This window comes from Garra rufa, chromosome 9, assembly GCF_049309525.1.
Source record: "Garra rufa chromosome 9, GarRuf1.0, whole genome shotgun sequence".
Taxonomy (NCBI): Eukaryota; Metazoa; Chordata; class Actinopteri; order Cypriniformes; family Cyprinidae; genus Garra; species Garra rufa.
Genome location: NC_133369.1, coordinates 26,037,879 through 26,061,591, shown reverse-complemented (window position 1 = coordinate 26,061,591; position 23,713 = coordinate 26,037,879). Strand labels below are relative to the sequence as shown.

The 23,713-nt window shown below is 37.9% G+C and overlaps 1 protein-coding gene across 3 annotated transcripts; it reads left to right on the top strand.

The window, feature by feature from the left end:
* Nucleotides 1-23,523, top strand: pex5 (peroxisomal biogenesis factor 5). Of its 3 annotated transcripts, XM_073847081.1 has the most exons (17): nt 1-243; nt 4,040-4,197; nt 5,105-5,143; nt 5,259-5,376; nt 5,455-5,598; nt 5,806-5,896; nt 6,153-6,243; nt 8,728-8,850; nt 13,097-13,207; nt 13,739-13,822; nt 13,918-14,037; nt 18,149-18,292; nt 18,423-18,493; nt 18,604-18,825; nt 21,679-21,844; nt 21,936-22,093; nt 22,575-23,523. In XM_073847081.1, the coding sequence occupies exons 2-17, from the start codon at nt 4,084-4,086 to the stop codon at nt 22,813-22,815; spliced, it is 2,037 nt and encodes a 678-aa protein (XP_073703182.1). In that variant the 5' UTR covers nt 1-243; nt 4,040-4,083; the 3' UTR covers nt 22,816-23,523. The 3 variants fall into 3 exon arrangements, with proteins under 3 accessions (XP_073703182.1, XP_073703183.1, XP_073703184.1); XM_073847082.1 differs by lacking the exon at nt 13,097-13,207 and having other exon boundaries at nt 2-243; XM_073847083.1 differs by lacking the exons at nt 8,728-8,850; nt 13,097-13,207 and having other exon boundaries at nt 3-243.
* The last annotated feature ends 190 nt before the right edge of the window (nt 23,524-23,713 follow it).

Genomic DNA, 23,713 nt, shown 5'->3' with positions numbered 1-23,713 from the left:
GTGTAGGATTCGTGTGGCTGGTTCGCTCCTGTTTCGGTGGGCCAAACGGGGAAGGTAAATAGACAGGACGGTCACCAGCGCAACATTTACCCCTCAGGTACCGACAACCACAGGGCCGTTAACCTTAGCTGTCTTTTTAGGGCCTACTACGCTCGAACGCGTTTTGTCTTTGTCTAAACTCCATTACTCTCGGGATAAAAGGAGAAAGCGAGGAGAAGAGAGGTGACAACATCGCCTTTGCAGGTGAGATGAGTGTTTTTAGCTTGTAAGCTAACTGTCAGCTGCATAGTTGACTTAGTTGACCTACTAGCTGCAATATTATTATTCAAACCTGCAGTAAAAACGGCTGTGAATAGCTAAACAGTTGTTGTCTATTACGTTGGGATGTGCAACTTCCATTTACATTTGAGGAAAGTCACACTTGCACTTTATATTCCTGTGTTGAAGCCAAACTGACAGCAGACAACAGCCAGATTCGGAGCAGAGTGTTCAGTATGTCTGACTTTAGTTTTCAGTGCAAGAATGATGTGATGATCGATTCAACCGGTGGTCATTCATACCACAAACACTCCTGTTTGTCTCATCGATTTTTTTTTCATCAAATGTGACATACATAAGGAAAGCAGGTTGTGTTGGGATTGTTGTAGAAGGACAGTAAAATTAACCATGGCTGCTTGTTCACATGCAATCTTGGTTAATTGTTAATAGCTGTTTGCAGGAACAATGAAATCTGTGTAATCCTTCTAGTCTGGATAAGCTGATGGAACATATGTTTATGCCAGTGGAAAGGTAGCTCAGTCTGTAGGAATTATCTCAAGCCGATGATTCATTGTTTTTCAGTCTCTGTTCAGGCTGGAGACGCTTTTGTTTGTGGCGTAAGATTCAAGACAAGATATTCATCCTAACCACTTCCAGAGATGAAATTGTTTACATAATCATTAATGATTTTAATTAATATAAACAGACTAAGATGTTTTCAATTAAAGGAATAGTTAATCAAGCTGTTCATGTCTTTCTTTCTCCAGTTGAAAAAAGTAAGGTTTTTGAAGAATTCCAGGACTTCAGTGGAGACCAACAGGTTGAAGGTCCAAAACTGCAGTTTCAGTGCTGTTTCAAAGGGCTCTTCGTGATCCCAGCTGAGGAATAACAGTCCCATGTAGCAAAATGATCTGTCATTTTCAAGTATAAAAGAAAAATTCTATACTTTTAAACCGCAAATGCTTGCCTTGCACTAGCTCTATGACTTCATGCATTATGTAATAACATTGGTTAGTTCTTCATCTGTGTACAGTCGTGGCCAAAAGTTGAGAATGACACAAATATTAGTTTTCACAAAGTTCGTAGCTACACTGCTTTTAGATCTTTGTTTCAGTTGTTTCTGTGATGTACTGAAATATAATTACAAGCACTTCATACGTTTCAAAGGCTTTTATCGACAATTACATGACATTTATTCAAAGAGTCAGTATTTGCAGTGTTGGCCCTTCTTTTACAGGACCTCTGCAATTCGACTGGGCATGCTCTCAATCAACTTCTGGGCCAAATCCTGACTGATAGCAACCCATTCTTTCATAATCACTTCTTGGAGTTTGTCAGAATTAGTGGGTTTTTGTTTGTCCACCCGCCTCTTGAGGATTGATTGATTAAGATCTGGGGAGTTTCCAGGCCATGGACCCAAAATTTCAACGTTTTGGTCCCCGAGCCACTTAGTTATCACTTTTGTCTTATGGCGCGGTGCTCCATCGTGCTGGAAAATGCATTGTTCTTCACCAAACTGTTGTTGGATTGTTGGAAGAAGTTGCTGTTTGAGGGGGTTTTGGTACCATTCTTTATTCATGGCTGTGTTTTTGGGCAAAATTGTGAGTGAGCCCACTCCCTTGGATGAGAAGCAACCCCACACATGAATGGTCTCAGGATGCTTTACTGTTGGCATGACACAGGACTGATGGTAGCGCTCACCTTTTCTTCTCCGGACAAGCCTTTTTCCAGATGCCCCACACAATAGGAAAGAGGCTTCGTCGGAGAATATGACTTTGCCCCAGTCCTCAGCTGTCCATTCGCCATACTTTTTGCAGAAGATCAATCTGTCCCTGATGTTTTTTTTTGGAGAGAAGTGGCTTCTTTGCTGCCCTTCTTGACACCAGGCCATCTTCCAAAAGTCTTGGCCTCACTGTGTGTGCAGATGCGCTCACACCTGCCTGCTGCCATTCCTGAGCAAGCTCTGCACTGGTGGCACTCCGATCCCGCAGCTGAATCCTCTTTAGGAGACGATCCTGGCGCTTGCTGGACTTTCTTGGACGCCCTGAAGCCTTCTTAACAAGAATTGAACCTCTTTCCTTGAAGTTCTTGATGATCCTATCATTTGTTGATTTAGGTGCAATCTTAGTAGCCACAATATCCTTGCCTGTGAAGCCATTTTTATGCAACGCAATGATGGCTGCACGCGTTTCTTTGCAGGTCACCATGGTTAACAATGGAAGAACAATGATTTCAAGCATCACCCTCCTTTTAACATGTCAAGTCTGCCATTCTAACCCAATCAGCCTGACATAATGATCTCCAGCCTTGTTTTCGTCAACATTCTCACCTGAGTTAACAAGACGATTACTGAAATGATCTCAGCAGGTCCTTTAATGACAGCAATGAAATGCAGTGGAAAGTTTTTTTCGGGATTAAGTTAATTTTCATGGCAAAGAAGGACTATGCAATTCATCTGATCACTCTTCATAACTTTCTGGAGTATATGCAAATTGCTATTATAAAAACTTAAGCAGCAACTTTTCCAATCTCCAATATTTATGTCATTCTCAAAACTTTTGGCCACGACTGTACTCTGATTTAAAATGGTAGGGAAGGGAGAAAAACTCAAATTCGAAATCGTCTGATGTTGTTTTACCTTTTTTGGTGAAGGGGTTTGACTTCCACCTACTTCACGTGTGATCTTTTCAATGTGATTACATAATGTGTGAAGTCATGGACACACAGCTAATGCAAGCATTTGTGATTAAAAAGTATAAAATTAAAATTTTTTGTAGAAAATGACGAATCGTTTCACTAGATAAGACCGTTATTCCTCAGCTGGGATCACGTAGAGCCTCTAGAAAAATCCTGGACTGTTTTCTTTAAAAAACTTAATTTCTTTTCAATTAAAGAAAGAAAGACATGAAACTCTTAGATGACATAGTGATGAGTAATTTATCAGGCAATTTATATTCTGAAAGTGAAGTACTCTTTTCAGAAAAAAAATCATTCAAATAAAACACCTAAAATCTCACAAAAAACCCCCCCAGATCATTCAGATTGGCATTTTATTGGATATTGTATGTCAAAATATTTTTTACAAACTTTTATCCTCAATCTTTATCCAGAAAATAACAACTGGAAAAATCATATGAATATATTGGTTAAAACACCTCGAAGCTGGGAACCCTTAAAATATTAAGGCTGGAATTCACTATACATGACTTGTGCCCAGAGTTTTGTACTGATTTCAGTCTGAAAAAGTTGATGTTAGTTGCCCAAAGGTAGTCACTCTGCAGATTTAAAGGGATAGTTCACCTAAAATAAAAATTCTGTCATTAATTACTCACCTTCATATCTTTCCAAACCTGTCAGACCTTTCATCTTCGGAACATAAATTAAGATATTTTTGATGAAATCTGAGAGCTTTCTGACCCTGCATAGACAGCAATGCAACTACCATGTTCAAGGCCCAGAAAGGTAGTAAAGACACTGATAAAATAGTCCATGTGACATCAGTTTAACCTTAATTTTATGGAGCTACTGTTCACAGGCCTAGATTTTTTTTATCTTCAGTCTATTATTTCATCTAGTCAAAGGATATCCTGTATATTTTGATATTTTGAGCTGGTTTTATGAAAACGGTACCTGTTTCCACTTCACTTTGTTGTGATCGGAATGACTTGAAAGTCAGCAAGAGTGGGAAAAGATTGAGAACCACTGGTCTAACCCCTTAACCAATTTACTACTGTCACTTTTATAACAACATACCACTTACGGATATTTCATTTACCTGTAGATATCTCAAGGTGTTTGTTTGATCCAGCCTGACGGTGTGTTGACATGGCGATGCGGGAGTTAGTGGAGGCGGAATGTGGGGGAGCCAATCCCCTCATGAAACTGACTGGTCACATGACACAAGAGGGTGGGGCTTGGAGACACAGGTCAACGCCCACTGTAAGTTACTGAACATTTTCTTTTTTTGTAATCATGACAAAATATTTAGGGTCAATGATGCTGATTAATGAAATATGTAGTAGAAAACCCATGAAAGAATTTAGTTATTTTAAAAAATCCGCATTATTTTATACACATTTTAAACTATGGGGGCTGCCATTATGATGTGAAATTTATGCGCTAATTAAGCTACTGGCGCTACATATTGCTGTTTTCACTGCAACACAATTCAGAATACATAACTTTGAAAATAAAATACTGATACGATGACCATAGCTACTGAAAGAGCTTATAGGTGGCAATGTATATAAGCGTAGGCTTCAACCAAATGCTGTGCCATCCCCACAAGGAGTATCAATGCCCCCAGATATCGAGTGAAATCCATGCTGAGAAACTCCTTCAGTTGCTGCAGCATCAGGACAAGCGCCGGTATGTTTACATCCTGCCAGGATGACATCTAGCGTTTCTTGTCTCTGCCATTTCTGTAACTGTTGTCTACTAAAAGCCTCAAAGGCACCAGGGCTAAAGTGGGAAGAACAAAAACGCAGGTCTTTAGGAAGTTTGATTCATCCACAGGGATCTTGCCATTCTTTTCTCCTCTTCTTATCGCTAGGAAAAGCAGTGAAGACTTACATCGCTTCTCTTGTTGCCCTTCGACTGAAAATTACAACCAAAGCCGCACAATGTGGCATCGTATCAGTATTTTATTTTCCGAGTTGTGTTGCGGTAAAAATAGCACCAGGGAGCATAGTCCAAAATATGTATAAAATGATGTGGATTTAAAATAACGTAAGTCTTTCATGGGTTTTCTGCTATATATTTCAGTAAGGGACATCATTTACATTATATTAAGCCATATAAGCCTTTATGACTATTAAAAAGCTTATTTTACCTTTTCTCCCCATAGATTCCTCCTACTCCAATTGAAATAGCCACTGAAGAGGAGGTGTGTATTTTGGTCTTTTGAATATTTTGATATTTCAATAAACTGATCAGTTAGCCTAGGTCCAATAGTTTTCTGTGTTCTTACTGTAATGACATCCTGTTGTTTTGAAATCTAGCTGGTCAGTGAGTTTCTACAGGCCCCACAACGACCTCCTCACACTTTTGATATGGGTCAACTGCTGGAGGAAATGCAGCAGATAGATCAACAGAGCTACAGACAGGCTCCACAGAGAGGTAAACTGCAAAAACACACACACATAGTCAGATTTTAACACTTTTCAGTGTGCTTTAACTATATGTTTTCTTTTCCAGCTCCTGATGTGGCTGCTCTGGCGCTGTCTGGCGATTGGGCAGCAGAGTTCTTGTCTAGTGCTGACTCCGCCTCTTCTTCTGGGCAAGCTGGTCTGGATCCAGCCGATGCTGACTGGACCAGAGAATTCATCAATGACGTAGCAGGTTAATATATATATTTATTAGATTTATTAGATTTGATCCCTTTAGGTTTCATTGTAATGCCATTAGATGCCATAGAATGTCATTAGATGGGGTTGACGATTCTTCACTCATCTTTGCTCAGCCATCCTTTCATTTTCCAAAGCTTCACTCTTTCTGTCATCTTCTACTATACCTCTACTATTCAGTTCCCTTCCTCCTGTCTTATAGACCCTGGTCGCTGGGCAGAGGAGTACCTGGAGCAATCAGAGGAGAAGTTATGGCTTGGAGATTTGGGAGAAAGAGAACAGGACAAAGAATGGTATATTATGTATCTTAGAAATATGATATAGAAAGACAGGGCATAATAGCTCTACTCTTTGGGGATTTTTTTTAATTCTGTTGAAGTCACTTGTGTTTAGCAAAGCTACTTTTATTTAAATACAGCAATTGGAAAAGTTAGAACATCATTTTTTGTTCTACAATTTGAAGATGTAATGAAATTTTTGACATATTAAAACAATTTGGTACTAGCCACCAGTCATTGTATCCTTGCTTTAATGTTTTTATTCTATCAGGACACAGGAATACCAGGCAGGTGAAGAACTACGGCAAACAGCGAATGAACTCCTTGCCAAAGTGGATGACCCTAAATTACAGAACACAGAGGTGAGAGTAAGAGGAGGGTTTGAAGGTGTAAGTGTTTTCAGGCTGCACCTGAAACACTTTAGTCAAAGTCAACATATTAAACAAGACATAAAGATATTGCACATAAAACAAATTGTAAGCAGATTGTTCTGATAAATAGTCCTTTGTATGTTTTGTGCCAGTTTGCTATATTGCTTGGCAACCGCAAACAGGGCTAATGAACTGTATTACTTGGCAGAGGAATACGCACTTTGAATTAGGGACTTTAATGTAATTTTATGATTTTTTTTTTTTTTTTTTTGCAGGATGTTTGACTAAAGTTGATCCATTTCAGAATAAATTTGCTCTTTCACCAGTGCCACATCACTGAATTCATCTGTCACAAGTGATCACTTAAAGTTTACTCTAAAATGAAAATTTGCTAAACATTTACTCACCCTCAGGCCATCCAAGATGTAGCTACGTTTGTTTAGCTACAGATTTGGAGAAATTAAGCATTACATAATTTTCTCCCTAATGGATCCTCTGCAGTGAATGAGTGCTGTCAGAATGTGAGTCCAAACAGCTCATAAAAATATAATAATCCACAATTATTTCTACACGACTAACTGCATATTTGTAAGAAGAATTCCATCCCCTGTTGTCCTCTCATTAAAGGATTAGTTCACTTCCACAATAACAATTTCCTGATAATTTAATTACCCCCATATCATCCAAAACACTTTTTTCTTTCTTTCTTTCTTCAGTAGCAAAGAAATTAAGATTTTTGAGGAAAGCATTCCAGGATTTTTCTTCATATAATGAACTTCAATGGGGATCAACGGATTGAAGGTCCAAACTGCAGTTTCAGTGCAGCTTCAAAGGGCTCTACACAATCCCAGCCAAAGAATAACAGTCTTATCTAGCGAAACGATCTGTCATTTTCTAAAAAAAAATTAAAGTATATAATTTTTAACCACAAATACTCGTCTTGCACCAGCCTAACCTCACACATTACGTTATCATGTTGGACAGAAGTACTGACCCTGTGTTTACAAAGCGAATGTGCAAAGAAAGTCAAACGTCCTTTACAAAAAAAGGTAAAACAATGATGTTGGATGATTTTAAAGTTGGATCAGAAAATTAGATAAGTTTTTCGCCCTACCCTACCTTTTTGCACAACTTTTGAAACAAAGTTTACTGATGAAGAATTAAGCGCATGTGACCTTTCCCAACATGATTACATAAACGTCCGATGTATAAGGCACACTTAGCTGGTAACATTTCAGGAGTTTCGAAGTCGTCACCATATTTGTTGGATTATACAGGATTTCCAGGAGACTCGTGTTCACATAAACATGACTGGTTGCTTTACCTGTCAGTTATATGGCAGGCCATGGCCATTTAAAGCGGCCAAAGTTCCCAGACCTTCTGCCGTCAATCTGAAGGTCTGGCTACGCAAGACTACATAATGCGCATGCACATAACAGAGCTAGTGCAAGATGAGCATTTGTGGTTAAAAAGTATATACATTTTAATTTTTTAAAGAAAATGGCTGATCGTTTCACTAGATACGAGCCTTCTTCCTTGTCTGGGATTGTGTAGAGCCCTTTGAAGCTGCATTTAAACTGCAATTTGGACCTTCAAACCGTTAGCCCCCATAGAAGTTCCACTATATGGACAAAAAAACTGGAAGGTTTTCCTCAACAACCTTAATTTCTTTTTGACTGAAGAAAGAAAGACATAAACATCTTGGATGGCAAGGGGGTGAGTAAATTATATTTCTCTATTGAAAACTTGTATTTTAGCATTAAGCAGCAGTTTGATTACAAGCACACAGCTTTTCATTTCACACAACATTAATCGATAGCGATAAGAAGAGTTTTGTGGATTACTTGTGGATTATTGTGAAGTTTTTATCAGCTGTTTGGACTCTCATTCTGATGGCACCCATTCACCTATGATGTAATGCTAAATTTCTTCCAATCTGTACTGATGAAGAAACAATGTCATCTCATCTAGGATGGCCTGAGGGTGAGAAAACCTTGTGCAAATGTTAATTTTGGCTGAATTATTGCTTTAAGTTAAGCTAAAACTGTGTTAATGTTGTCCCAAGAGATCTTTTTTACATGCCAGTGTGCCCTTCTGGGTTATGTTTAGAAAGGTTAAAGGAATACATTCACCTATTTAGGCTCATTTTTGACTTGTGGTAGATGATACAGTGATGTGACATTGTTCATGTTTTCATGGGTATTTCTTTACTTGCTCATATTTCTCTCTCTCTCTTTCATTTAACTCTGCTGTTGCTTTGTTATATCATTTGGGATACTTTATGCCTTTGGCCGTTATTCCTTCCTCCTTGTGGTCTGCTTGTGTCTGATCATAACTGTCAAGAAGAAACCACTGGTGGATTTGTGTGTGTGTGTGTGTGTGTGTGTGTGTGTGTGTGTGTGTGTCATCGCCACTGTGTTTCCTAGTAGCAGTAGATGTGTAATAGCTGTTGTTGTTGTTGTTGTTATTGTGTAGTTCCTGCGGTTCATTAGGCAGATTGGCGAGGGCAGTGTGACTGTGGAGGACAGAGCAGGAAAAGAGAACACTGATAAAGCACAGGCCAAGGAGGCACAGCACTGGGCCTCCAGCATTAACCAGGTACGAGCCCTTCCCAGCTCCTCGCATAGAGGAAAAACTGTGAAGGGTGACACTGCAGCCCCTTGGCAACCATCTTGGCTCTTCTTAAGCTGCTAGGCAACATTAGCCATAATGACAGCATACTGTAAATCCTTGCCAATGTGCACCGCTGGGTTTTTAATTAATTACCCAAGAGAAATACAGTTTTGGAGAGCTTAATTTTTGGTTTAGAGATTGGATTCTGTATATATAGTGGGGTCTGAGACCACATGTAGCTTTTTGAGACACATGACAATTTTCTGACCCTGCATAGACCGCAATGGAATTACCATGTTCAAGGCCCAGAAAGGTAATAAGGACATTGTTAAAATAGTCCATGGGACATCAATGGGTCAACTGTAATTTTACCCTCTATTTTAATTCTATACTTAAAGAAAACTTGCCCTTTTAGACTTATTCTCTATTACTTACTACTTGTTTTCTTTAAAAAAACAAAAAAACAAACCAAAAAAACAACAAAAAACTAACACTAGCTTCTCTGTTCTTGTTGTATTCTATCTATTTTTAGGCCTCTAACACTAGCTTGCTCTTTTCTTTTTTTATTCTATTTTCTTTTTTATTTATTATATAATTAAAAAAACTTAACTTGATACGCGCACTGCGTTAGGATAAATGAGACTAGTCATAGCACTTGCATGTTATTGCTCTTTTGTTAGTTTTGATTGCTTCCATTGTCCTCTTTTGTAAGTTGCTTTGGATAAAGGTGTCTGCTGAATGTCAAAATGTAAATATAATATAATATACATTATTGTTTAAAGTTTTGGTGTCAGTTATAAAAAAAACACAGTTTCCACAAAAATATTAAGCAGCAAAACTGTTTTCAACATTACTGACAATATTAAAGTGCCCCTATTATGCCATGTTAAAGGTAGTTAATATTGTTGTATTAGTCTCTTAAAACAGGTTTACATGTATGCAAGTTCAAAAAACACTTTAGTTTTCTCAAAAATTAGATTTAATTTTACCCCGTTTCTAAATGATTCGTAAACGACTCGTGTGAAGCAGTTCGAAGAATCAGTCTCTCTAAACCCCTCCTTTCCGTGAGCCCTCACTGCTGTGATTGGTCAGATGGTGCAGTCCTTTTGGATTGGTCTACCGCTTCAGCGCAAAACGAAACGCCCATTGGCATAACTGAATGACAGCTGTGGAGACCTGTTAATGCATAGAAAAGATAGCCTCGATTTTACCCTATCAATTCGAGCCGGAGTCTGACGATGAAACGGTTGAAGTGGCACATCGACAAGAAACTGTTTTGCAAGCACGACTGGAGCAGGACGTTTCTCAGTGGGTGTCATATTATAACTGTGGGAAGTGCTTGCAATTTGCTTTTGTAAGCGAACCGGGCACACCTCTACGTTGTGAACTTCAACACTGTAACGTACAACCCATAACACTGCGTTAAGCCATCGTTTATCATTATCATTACTTAAACTAATAAGGCAGACAGACAGTCAAGCTGCATCAATCACAATTTTTAGACTACATTGCACTCACAGCTGAACAACAGAACTACAGAAACGCAAGTTAGCCGGTTACCAAGACATGTGCTGGGTTGTTACACACCATAACGTACACAAAGACGTATTTTGAACGATCGCTAGAAAATACAATCATCAATTATTAATCATACTTACTTACAGGTAGAAGTTCAGAGGAGCAAGCCGGTCCAAATAAACTGGGCACTGATCCATTTTTTAAAACCAAGCGTTTGGTGAATCCCGCGTTGTAACGTTACTCCCCAAGATTGGAAAAACAGTCATCAGTAAAATGACGCGAACACAACACAAGATTGGCATTGGACTGCTGAGGTGTTGAAAAAATTAATGTTAACCACTCATTCTTGGTAGTTTCATCTTTCGGAAGGGCATATAAAACAAATTCACTCGCAGGGCGTCTTCTTGACATGATGTAACGTTAATCCACGTGAAAATGGTAGGCCTACTGTTTGTGGGCGGGCAAGTTGTTCGCGAAATTGAACGTGGGCGGACATTACGCAAATGTGTAGCTCGTGACGTGTGGCCGTTACAGAAAAAAGATTCGAATTGCTGACGACTCGTTTAGGCGAATGTGAGCCGACTCTTTTTTTTGTTAGACAAAAACTTCATTTATAGTGCACTGTCGGCGTCACAACTTTGCAGATAGTTTATGTTCACATACAGCTACATGACACACTACATGAAATATCATATTTGAAAAGGCATAATAGGGGCACTTTAACAATAGAAAATGTTTTTGAGCACCAAATCAGTATATTAATATGATGTCTAAAGGATCATGTGACACTGAAATCTGTAATAATGGCCGCTAAAAATTCACCTTTGCCATCACAGGAAAAAATTCTGGTGACCATAAGAGACTTCAAAAACATATAAAAAAAATCTTACTGACCCCACACTTTTGAACCGGAGCATATTTTGAAAACCATCTATCTATTTATTAGGGCTGTAACGATGCGATAATATTTCAATATAAAGTCTCTGCGATATTTTATAAAAAAGACAAATGAATGAATTCATAAAGTTAATTTACTCTGTCTAATGCACTTTGAGAGTTCAAAATTAAGAGCTCCAACCAATGTTTCTAACTAAAAAACTTAAGTCAAAAAAAAAAAAAAAGTAATTGACTTGTACCTGAACTCTAAAAGGCACTCAACCATCTTTTTATTTGTGGTATACTGTCTCAGTCTAAATTACATTAACACTAGTGTTTTAGAAGCCAAACTATTTAAAATATAATAATAATAACAACAATTTTATATTATTGTTATTCCTATTACAGTAATAACCATATATTATAAAACAATTGCACTGTAAAATAAATGAATATTTCATAAGAACATTCTTTTTGCTTTTTTTAATTACAATACTTCTTTCCTTTATTCTACACTATTTTTCTATTTTTTTTCCTTTATTATTTAGACTGCTGTAACGTTACCCATTCAAAACGCTAGCTGTCAGCAATTTATACTGAAATGTCAATAGAGCTTTTGAAGGAAAACTCCAGTTTCAGTGAAAACAAGCTTGCAAAAACGTTTCTCACTAAAAATCTAGTGAAATGCTGTAATCATCTGGTATAAAAAAAATATAACTGATGGCTGTTGCTTTCCCTAACATGTGTTAAACTTGTATATGCAATAAATTAGTTGAGTGCATTCTCTGTGAACTGAACTGTTCTGAGGCGCGGAAAACACCGGATCACGAGCTGATCACTTGAGTTTGCGTTTCCTTTGAAACACGCAGCAAAAACATGATTTTGAAGACTTGATGAAGGGATTAAGCAATATTGTGCTTTCAGTTTTAGTTTATTTGACAGGTACTGTGCCAAAGCATATTGGCCCAAAACGTTTTTAAAAATATACACTTTTTGCCCAGAATATCTATTGTTCATATAGTCATATAGTTGCTATCTTTGCATCCCTACTATTTATTCTTAAAATATTTTTATAAACATGTTTAAATTTACAAATAAAATACAGTTAAAATATTATAACAAAGCATAATCATGTAAAATAAATAAGAAATATTGTACATTGTACGCCATTTCCAAGTCAACTAATCAAAATTAATCAAATCTGCGGACTTCGCTCAAATTCACTCAAATGTTACTCTGATCATATTCTAACTTTCGTTTCGGTGCTTTTGTGTTCCGGTCTCCATAAAAATCCATGGTAAAACAGGCTAAAAATGTTCGAATTGAAACTTTTTCAATATAACTAAATATAAACGTGTGCAGGTTTAACATTATATAATTGGCTCGGAAAATATGTTCATTTGACTAGAAAGTACAAAGACTGGAACTGTAAAGCACTGTTCCAGTTGGACGAGACTCCTGCATTCAGAAAAGGATGGATAAATATGCATCAAATTAGACATATTGTGTATAAATATTTTTTCTAGTGGTCTCAGACTTTTGATGTTTTTTCAAAGGAAAAATCACAATTGTCCAGAACTAGATCTACACTATGCTTGGCCCGTTTCTAAAAAAAATTTTTTTTATCCTATTATTCAAACAAGCAGTAGTTTAATTGTGATATTTCCTTCTTCCTTTTGTCATGGACATTGGTCATGACATCTTTTAATCCCATCCTGATACCTTTTGACCTCCATCCATACCTAAATTTCCCTACTATCCTTAACAACCCCACACCAAACGCATACTATCCATAAATCCCCCTCCCTGTACCCTCTGTCCCATACTGGCTGTCCAGTTCCTGGAATCAGGGGAGGGGACTGTGCACGTGGAAACTCAAGAGGGCAAAAAGAAGAATGACATAATTAAAGCTAAACAGGCAGAGCAATGGGCTACTATCGTCAGGCAGGTAGGACCCTGATCAGCTGGCAACAGTAGTCCTGCAATTTCTGTTCTGTCTGTGTTTTTAGGCTTGTCATTTTCGTTATGTTAACTAGCCCCTGCTGACCAAACCTTTTTTGCCTTACAGAGAGCAAACCGTTGCTTTAATTTAATTGTGCTTTTAACGTAATTATTGCTGCGAGGCGCCAGGCCTGTAGAGCTAATGCCCTGCTCACACTGCTTTTCATTTGTGCCCAGCTACTGAAACCACTTTGACTTCCTGCAGTAGTGAAGGTACACTGAACATTGCTTGCTATTTTTAAAGTAGAGAGGAAAGGAAAGATGGATGAATGAGGGTGAGATTTTTTTACTTCTTCTGTAGGTCTCCCAATCCCACTTTTTCTTTTTCCATTACATCCCTTCATTATTCCCCCACTCTCATTCATCACAGTATGTTGTCTTTTTTTCCCCTTTCAGCTGAGTAGTGTTTAAGCATTTGCAGGCTCTGTGATGTGTTACTGAGGCTGCTAACAGCCTGGCATGTCGCTGTGCTCGATAGGTTTCAGCAGAGTCTGCAGAATCTTGGGTAGATGAATTCACCACTTTTGGGCCAGACTTCCAGCAGGCCAAAGCAGCGGTTGAGGTGAGACAGACTAAACACTTGCACGTGTTTACATGAACTTCAATGTGATACTGTTGCATTCACCGATGATTGTGTGTCGTTGTGTGTGAGTTCAGAGTGATGTTGATTTCTGGGAGAAACTCCAGCAGGAGTGGGAGGAAATGGCGAAGAGGGATGCTGAAGCTCACCCTTGGCTCTCAGACTTTGACCAGATGCTCAGCAGCTCTTATGACAAGGTATCTGGATCATGTACATCTGTGCCCATTTACAGCATGGATACTTCCACCTAATTAAAACTTTCCCAGGCTCTAGTCTGTACTTTATTACAGTTTATACGACTGTTAGTTCCAGACTTTGATTATGGTTTGGCTTTACTTGGATCTATTTTCATTGGCGGAGCAAAAATAGGAAATAATGACTTGCAATAGGGTTTTACTCAAGTTTAACTACTAATTTCTTAAACTGTTGTTTGAAAGCAATATCACACTCGCAAATCATGTTGTTACCTTTGGCCGATATTCAGAAGAACAGCATTTTAAAGGGGTCATTAGATGCCCATTTTCCACAAGTTCATTTGATTCTTTAGGGTCTTCATGAAAAGTGTCTAATATACTTTGGTTAACAATTCTCAATAGTAGTGTAAAAAAACACCCTTTTAGCTTGTCAAAATCAGCTCTGCAAAGTATCAGCTCATTTTATTGTATGGGCCCTTTAAATGCAAATGAGCTCTGCTCACCCGTCCCTTTCTGCTGTGGGATTATGAGCTGTAATGTTTACTTTAGCTGCATTTAGCTGCGTTTATCGGCGAAACTTGCCAACAAGCACATTATTAAGGAAGGCCATTTGCAAAGATGCATAAAAAACCCTTATACTCACTTCTGCTGTGGGTGAAGCTGCATCACAAATGATTCACACGAACATAGACGCATATGTAGTTCGGGATTGGCGCTTTCCTTTTAAATTCCTCTTAAGCGGCTCAGATGGCGGGAGTAAATGACGACTGCTATGTTCATTATTTCATCCGACAACAGAACACCTCAATCGCTCAATTAGAGTCTTCCCCTGCACCTGAGCCAACACACATCAATGTTCAAACAACATGTAAAAGTTAGTTTTGCATCCGATGACCCCTTTAAAGGGATAGTTCACTTAAAAAATTAAATTCTGTTATTAATTACTCATCCTCATGTCGTTCCAAACCTGTAAGACCCTCGTTCATTTTCAGAACACAATTCTATTTTTAATGAAATCTGAGAGCTTTCTGACCCAGCATAGACAGCAACGCAACTACCACATTCAAGGCCCAGAAAGATAGTAAGGATATGTTAAAATAGTTCAAATGTGACATCAGTGGTTCAACCTTAATTTTGAAGCTATGAGAAGACTTTTTGTGCACCAAGAAAACAAAATTAACAACTTTATTCAACAATTTTTTCTCCTCCATCTCAGTCTTCAACACACATTCACAAGAGTATCATGATGCATGCGTGTGGTGCTGCTGAAGCAGGAGCCAGCGTTCTGATGTACATTAAAGTCCATCTCTTTTACTTCATCGTCTGCACTGAATATTCTGGTTCAAATAAGTCACACTGATGTCTTTTTTTTTAACAATTTCCTTACTACCTTTCTGGGCCTTGAACGTGTCTGTTGTGTTGCTGTCTATGCAGAGTCAAAAAGCTCTCGGATTTTATCAAAAATATCTTAGTTTGTGTTTAGAAGATAGACAAAGGTCTTACGGGTTTGAAACGACATGAGGATGAGAAATTAATGACAAAATTTTCAGTTTTGGGTGAATTATCACTTTAAACGCTGCATGCTATATATCCACGCTATTTATATTTTTATTTCAAGTTTACAATTTTTTGCACAATAATCATCCGACAATTTTATTTTGCTTTTTTTTATTGTTCAGATTACAAAAACACTATTGTTTAATGTTGGTAACAGGTTGGTAAGGTTTTTTCTAAACAGTGCTGTATTTTTTGGTTAAAAAATGAAATATATATTTTTGTTATTTATATTTTATTATATTTAAAAATATAATTTTAATATCAAATCTGAATTTACACCAGCCATTACTCTGGTTCTCAATGTCACATGATCCTTCAGACATCATCGTAATATGCTGATTTGGTGCTCAAAAAAAATTTCTTATTATCAATGATGCAAACTGTTGTTTTAGGTAATATTTTTAAAGTGCCCCTATTATGCCATTTTAAAGGTAGTTAATATTGTTGTATTAGTCTCTTAAAACAGGTTTACATGTATGCAAGTTCAAAAAACACTTTAGTTTTCTCCAAAATTAGATTTAATTTTACCCCGTTTCTAAATGATTCATAAACGACTCGTGTGAAGCAGTTCGAAGAATCAGTCTCTCTAAACCCCTCCTTTCCGTGAGCCCTCACTGCTGTGATTGGTCAGATGGTGCAGTCCTTTTGGATTGGTCTACCGCTACAGCGCAAAAACGAAACGCCCATTGGCATAACTGAATGACAGCTGCGGAGACCTGTTAATGCATAGAAAAGATAGCCTCGATTTTACCCTATCAATTCGAGCCGGAGTCTGACGATGAAACGGTTGAATTGGCACATCGACAAGAAACTGTTTTGCAAGCACGACCGGAGCAGGACGTTTCTCAGTGGGTGTCATATGTTAACTGTGGAAAGTGCTTGCAATTTGCTTTTGTAAGCGAACCGGGCACACCTCTACGTTGTGAACTTCAACACTGTACAATCCAAAACACTGCGTTAAGCCATCGTTTATCATTATCATTACTTAAACTAATAAGGCAGACAGACAGTCAAGCTGCATCAATCACAATTTTTAGACTACATTGCACTCACAGCTGAACAACAGAACTACAGAAACGCAAGTTAGCCGCTTACCAAGACATGTGCGGGGTTGTTACACAACATAACGTACACAAAGACGTATTTTGAACGATCGCTAGAAAATACAATCATCAATTATTAATCATACTTACAGGTAGAAGTTCAGAGGAGCAAGCCGGTCCAAATAAACTGGGCACTGATCCATTTTTTAAAACGTTTGGTGAATCTCACGTTGTAACGTTACTCCCCAAGATTGGAAAAGCAGTCATCAGTAAAATGACGCGAACACAACACAAGATTGGAATTGTACTGCTGAGGTGTTGAAAAAATTAATGTTAACCACTCATTCTTGGTAGTTTCATCTTTCGGAAGGGCATATAAAACAAATTCACTCTCACAGCGCAGGACGCCTTCTTGACATGACGTAATGCACGTGAAAATGGTAGGCAGGCCTACTGTTTGTGGGCGGACAAGTTGTTCGCGAATGTGGGCGGACATTACGCAAATGTGTAGCTCATGACGTGTGGCCATTACAGAAAAAGATTCGAATTGCTGACGACTCGTTTAGGCGAATGTGAGCCGACTCTTTTTTTTGATAGACAAAAACTTCATTTATAGTGCACTGTCGGCGTCACAACTTTGCAGATAGTTTATGTTCACATACAGCTACATGACACACTACATGAAATATCATATTTGAAAAGGCATAATAGGGGCACTTTAAGAAAACCATGGTATTTTTTTCTAAAGATTTTTTTAGTTTAATAAATTGAAAGGTTAAAAGAACAGTATTTATTTAAAACAAAAATCTTGTGTAATATAAAAGTTACAGATGAAGTCAAAAGTTTAAATACACCTTGCAGAATCTGCAAAATGTTAATTATTTTAACAAAATAAGAGGGATCATACAAAATGCATGTTATTTTATTTTTTTATTTAGTACTGACCTAAATAAGATATTTTGCATGTGTGAAATATCGTGTATCCTTCTGAAATATCAGTGAGTGTGTGAACCTTCTGTAATAGTTTCATATGAGTCCCTTAGTTGTCCTCAGTGTGAAAAATGATCTCAAAATCATACGGTCATTGTTGGAAAGGGTTCAAATACACAAAAATACTGAAAAAACAAAGAATTTGTGGGACCTGAAGGACATTTCTCAAGAACAGCAGGCAGTTTAACTGTTCAGGACGAACTATCACTAAAAAAAACACAGCTGTGGATCATTCGGGTAACAACACAGTATTAAGAATCGAGTGTACGTAAACTTGTGAACAGGGTAATTTTGATAAATTCAACTATTATTTTCTCTTGTGGACTATATGTAAACATCTTTTATGTGAAATATCATATTCAGGTCAGTACTAAATAAAAAATAACATGCATTTTGTATGATCCCTCTTATATTGGTAACATAATTAACATTTTGCAGATTCTGCAAGGTGTATGGAAACTGTTGACTTCAACTGTAAATATACCATTTAACTTACTGTGAATATGTCTTTACTTATCTCCTAGGGATACCAGTTTGAAGAAGACAACCCCTACCTGTCCCATGATGATCCGTTTGCTGAGGGTGTGAAGAGGATGGAGGCGGGGGACATTCCTGGAGCCGTACGTCTCTTTGAGAGCGCGGTTCAGAGAGAGCCAGAAAACCAGCTGGTCAGAGCCTCATACGTATAATCCCACATCCAAAAACTGATGATTTATTTAGTTTCAAGGGGTTGTGGGACAGTGTTCTGCTTTCTTGTTTGTCTTTGTGAAACGCTGACTGTGTTTGATGATACTGCAGGCTTGGCAATTTCTGGGCACCTGCCAGGCGGAGAACGAGCAAGAGTTTGCAGCGATCAGCGCCCTCCGCAGGTAAGAAGTATATCCGCAGTCTTACTGTACACAGCAATTCAATTCTCTATGAAAAGTCTGATTTTGGACTCTGACCTTTTTAAAATTCAAGTCTCAATTGTTATTTTCAGATGTATTGATCTGAAAAAGGACAATCTGACAGCTCTCATGGCTTTAGCTGTGAGCTTCACAAATGAGTCACTACACAGACAAGCCTGCGAGACGCTTCGTGATTGGTTGAGGCACAACCTTAAATACCGGCATATCATCGAGCAGCATGAACGAGAGAAGGAGCGGGAGAATGTGAGAGAGAGGGAGAAAGAAAGAGAGAGATTTGGATCTCTTCTTCCAGAGTAAGAGGATTCTTGAATGCTGTAAAGAAAGATTTTAGGTTTAAAACTTGTACACTACATCAGTGTTTCTCAACTCCAGTCCTCGGGACCCACTGCTCTGCACATTTTGTATGTTTCTGAGTCTGACACACTCAGTTCAGTTCATGAATCTTTCTACTAATGAGCTGATGATCAAAATCAGGTGCCTTAAATGAGGAAGACATACAAAATGTGCAGAGCAGTGGGTCCCGAGGACTGGAGTTGAGAAACACTGCACTACATGATGACTGACACTACATTTTGTTGGTTGCACCACTCACACCACACTGAAATCTCATTAACTGAAGTATGGCTCCTCAAGTTTGGACACATTTTTTCACTTTTTCAGCAAAGATGCATTAAACTACTTAAAGGCATAGTTCACCTAAAAATGACAATTGTCATTAATTACTCACTCCCATGTCGTTCCAACCTTGTAAGACATTCTTTCATCTTTAGAACACAAATTTAAGATATTTTTGATGAAATCTGAGAATGCAACTGACACGTTTGAGGCCCAGAAAGGTAGTAATGACATTGTTAAAATAGTCCATGTGACATCAGTGGTTCAACCATAATGTTGAAAAACAAAAATAACATCTGCATTTGATAATTTATTCTCTTCCGTGTCAGTCTTCAATGTGCGTTAACAATGTCCTTACTACCTTTCTGGGTCTTGCAAGTGGTAGTACCATTGCTGTGTATGCAGGGTCAAAAACTCTCAACAAATGTCTTAGGGGTTTGAGTTGAGAAATTAGGGATTATGATTAGAATCATAAAAAATGCAGTATGGGGAAGCATCATGGAAATTATGATAATAGAAGCCAAAATGTTTTAATGAAGTGTGGGTTGACAAATGGTTAGAACATGGTGTAAGTGTTACTGTAACACTGAAATCAGACACAAACATAAATCAGAATTATTTTAGCAAATACTTTAACTTGTATTGAACACAGAATTCCTTTAAATCTTATTCATGATTCTGCAACACAGAGAAATTATCAGATGTGAAAGCGGCCTGTTATTAATGCCTTTTTACAATAATGTGAGACATGCATAAGTGACTGGACAGGGTGTTGTAACCAAGCAACAGATTTACATTTGTCACCAATCATAAGCGGGCAGTGCTCTAAAAATACACAGTCTTACACAAACACAGGTGTGGAGTTCAGTCTGCAGACAGCATTGTAAGTAGCTGCATATGCTCTGTTTTAATCAGTTGACAGTGCAGAAATTAAAATAAATTTTCAGGAATGATTATATTATCTTTCTTTGTACAAAACAAATTCTACTCACCATTTCATTCCAACCCACCATCAGTTTCTTTTTTTCTGTGGAGTGCAAAAGAGGATTTGTGAAAAATTATATTTACTGCTCTGTTTCAAGTAATTTAAAGGGGTAATTCACCCAAAAATGAAAATTCTGTCATTAATTACTAGGACTGCCCTCGACTAAAGATTTTTCTGGTTGACTAGTAGTTGTTCATGTAAGCATTACTATTGGTCGCATGTTTATTAATAAACCATATAAATCATAATAATGAGCCTTAAATTGAATACATAGCCTAGTGATGTGCCTGTATGCACGTTCATATGGATTAAATAATCTGATGATACTATTTGTTTTCTATTTGAATTGGTATATTTAAAAGAAGACATTTCATTCTGTATAGATATATTTTTCATGTTTGTAAGGCAAGTATACACAGAGTTTATACACTCAAGTTCACAGAGACAGATGGCAGAAAGTGCATCCTTTGTGTTTTGATTATTTAACCAAAGCGCAACGTTTCATTGTTATTCTGGGTGCACTCAGATAAACATAGAGTGCTTACAGATTCGAAAGATGTATTAATTGTATCTGTATGAGTATTTTAAGAGCAAGTGACCACACCGGCGCCTCCATCTGTCATGCAGTGAGCACGCTACTGTTTAGTGTCCACACTCAGCACAGACACTTAAATAGTGCACATTTTTCTTTCTTAACATTAGATTGAGTAGCCATGTAAAGTTGCTACTACTTACATTAAGATGAAAAGACATATTTGAGGTCGATGAATGATAGGTGAGTGTTTGGATGCCCTGCCCAATGTGCTATATTACCTCATAGACCAGTCATTAACGATTTGTCCGTCACGAACTGCGTGACTTCACCACTTTCTGTGGAATTTTTTTTCTGCAACAAAATGTTTTGGTCTGCTATTTTCTGCGATTAAAATTTTGGTCGACCAAGCCTCTTCTCATCGGCTATTAGGGGGCAGCCCTATTAATTACTCACTCTCATGTCTTTCCAAACCCGTTTCTGACTCTGCATAGACAGCAACACAACTGATACGTTCAAGCCCAGAAAGTTAGTAAAGAAAGTTAGTAAAAACATTGTTAAAATAATCCATGGGACATCAGTGGTTTAACCTTAATTTTATGAAGCTATGAGAATACTTTTTGTGCAAAAAGAAAACAAAAATAAGGACTTCATTTTAACAATTCAGTGCACATTGATGGCAGTTCCGCAATGGTTGAACCACTGATGCCACATGGACTATTTTAACAATGTTCTGACTACCTTTCTGGGCCTTAAACATGTCAGTTGCATTGCTGTCTTCATTCTGAAAATGAATGAAGGTCTTACGGGTTTGGAACGACATAATAGTGAGTAATTAAATGACAGAATTTTCATTTTTGGGTGAACTATCCCTTTAAGTGAATAAGGACGTGGTCTCTTAGTGACCAAAAAAAGTGTGATGAAATTGTCCACATGATTTTTTGAAGCTATATGATAGTTTAGTGTGTCAGAAATTGTTAATTGATTTTTTACCCTTGTTCTTCTTCCTCCTAGGGCACTGTTTAATGAAGTCCAGACATTGTTTTTGAGTTCAGCGGGTGCTGACCCCACACGGGTGGACCCTGAGCTGCAATGTGGTCTGGGCGTTCTTTTCAACCTGAGTGGAGAGTATGACAAGGCTGTGGACTGCTTCAGTGCTGCCCTGTCTGTGACGCCACAGGTTGGGCCATTGTTATATTCTGCACATTCATACAAATTGTACAAATCGGTATTTAAGTTCACATTCTTTCTTCTCTCAACCCTACATGAAGGATTATCTACTGTGGAACAAGCTGGGAGCGACTCTTGCTAACGGGAATCGATCGGAGGAGGCAGTTGCTGCTTACAGACGTGCACTGGAGTTACAACCTGGGTTTGTTCGTAGCCGATATAACCTGGGCATCAGCTGTGTCAACCTGGGTGCACACAGGTTAGTAAAAGAAGTTTAAATAGATAGTTCAACCAGAAATGAAAATTCTGTCATTAATTGCTTACTCCAAAACGGTAAGACCTTTGTCCATCTTCAGAACACACATCACAATATTTTTGAAGAAACCCGAGAACTTTCTGACCCTATGTACACAGCAAGTGTCTTACCACGGTTAAGGCCCAGAAAGGTAGTAAAGGCATTGTTAAAATAGTCCATGTGACATAACTGGTTCAACCTGAATTTATAAAGCTACGAGGAAAAAAAAAAAAAAAAAACACTTTATTCAACAATTCATCTATTTTTCTTGGTCTTTGTGGTAGTTGCATTGCTGCCTATGCAGGGTCAGAAAGCTCTCGGATTTCATCAAAAATATTTTAATGACAGAATAATTAATGACAGAATTTTCGTTTTTGGGTGAACTATCATGAAAAAAAGAGAGCTAAATGCCACAATAAATGCCATCCTTTTGTATCTCTCTCAGGGAGGCAGTGGAGCACTTCCTAGAGGCCCTTTCTCTGCAACGACAGGCCGCAGGTGATGGAGAGGGAGGTGCGGGTCGAGGGCCAGGTGCAGCAGCCACTGTGATGTCAGACAACATCTGGTCCACGTTACGCATGGCACTGAGCATGATGGGAGAGAGCTCGCTTTACTCAGCCGCAGACCGGCGAGATCTAGACACACTGCTGGCACACTTCTGCCAGAGAGATGGAGAGACCGAATGAAGGATGGAGGAGATGAAGGACCGCAGGAAGATAGAATGCGAGTGTGGAGAAGACTGTTTGAGGGAGAAAGCAAGAATGGAGGTGTACATTTCAACAGAGGGGCATGACTTTTGAAGGTGCTAATAAAAAAGTGAAAACGAGTGTGAAACATCCATTTAGCTCCAGCACTACGTAAATGGACAGACTGATGAACTAATGACTGTTTTTGAGAAAAAGATGTTAAAAATCCATGGTACAAACTACCGTTTTTGTCACAAGTTTACGCTTACAGAGAATCTTTTAATTTTCCTACTTTGTAATTCGTGGAGATTGCAGTTCTTTCCATTGCCCATATTAAAATTACTCAAATAAGGTCCCTGCACTGTGAGCTCAAACTACTTGCCTCTGTTTGACACAGAGACGAGGATGCGGAGAAATAATTGTGTTCTTCATCACAACAGATTCTGTACAAAGTAACAGAAGTGATTTGCAAGCCTTAAAATTATATCGGCAACTTCATTCAAGAGTGGCGGAAGGGTTGTGAGACCGAAAGACATGTCTGTAAGCACTCTTTCTTATCAGATAGTTGCTTTTGCTGTAAATTAATTTGCTTAATTGTAAATTCTACTTGCCATATTGTGTATTGTATCATAATGATTAATGTTTTGCATATAGCCAATTTGAATTGCTATGATCTATGTAATTCAAGCAATAAAGCTTTGACAAAAATGCTTGGTAACTAATTAAAAATATTTTTATTTGTTTTTATTTAAAACATTTCTAAACAAGTATGAAAATATGATTAAAATATTACATTTTTTATTTATTTAGCTTGGTTTTAGCAACAATCAAATAATAAAACTAAATTATACTTCCTAATATTTATAACATTCTTTCTATAACTGTCGAAAATTAATTC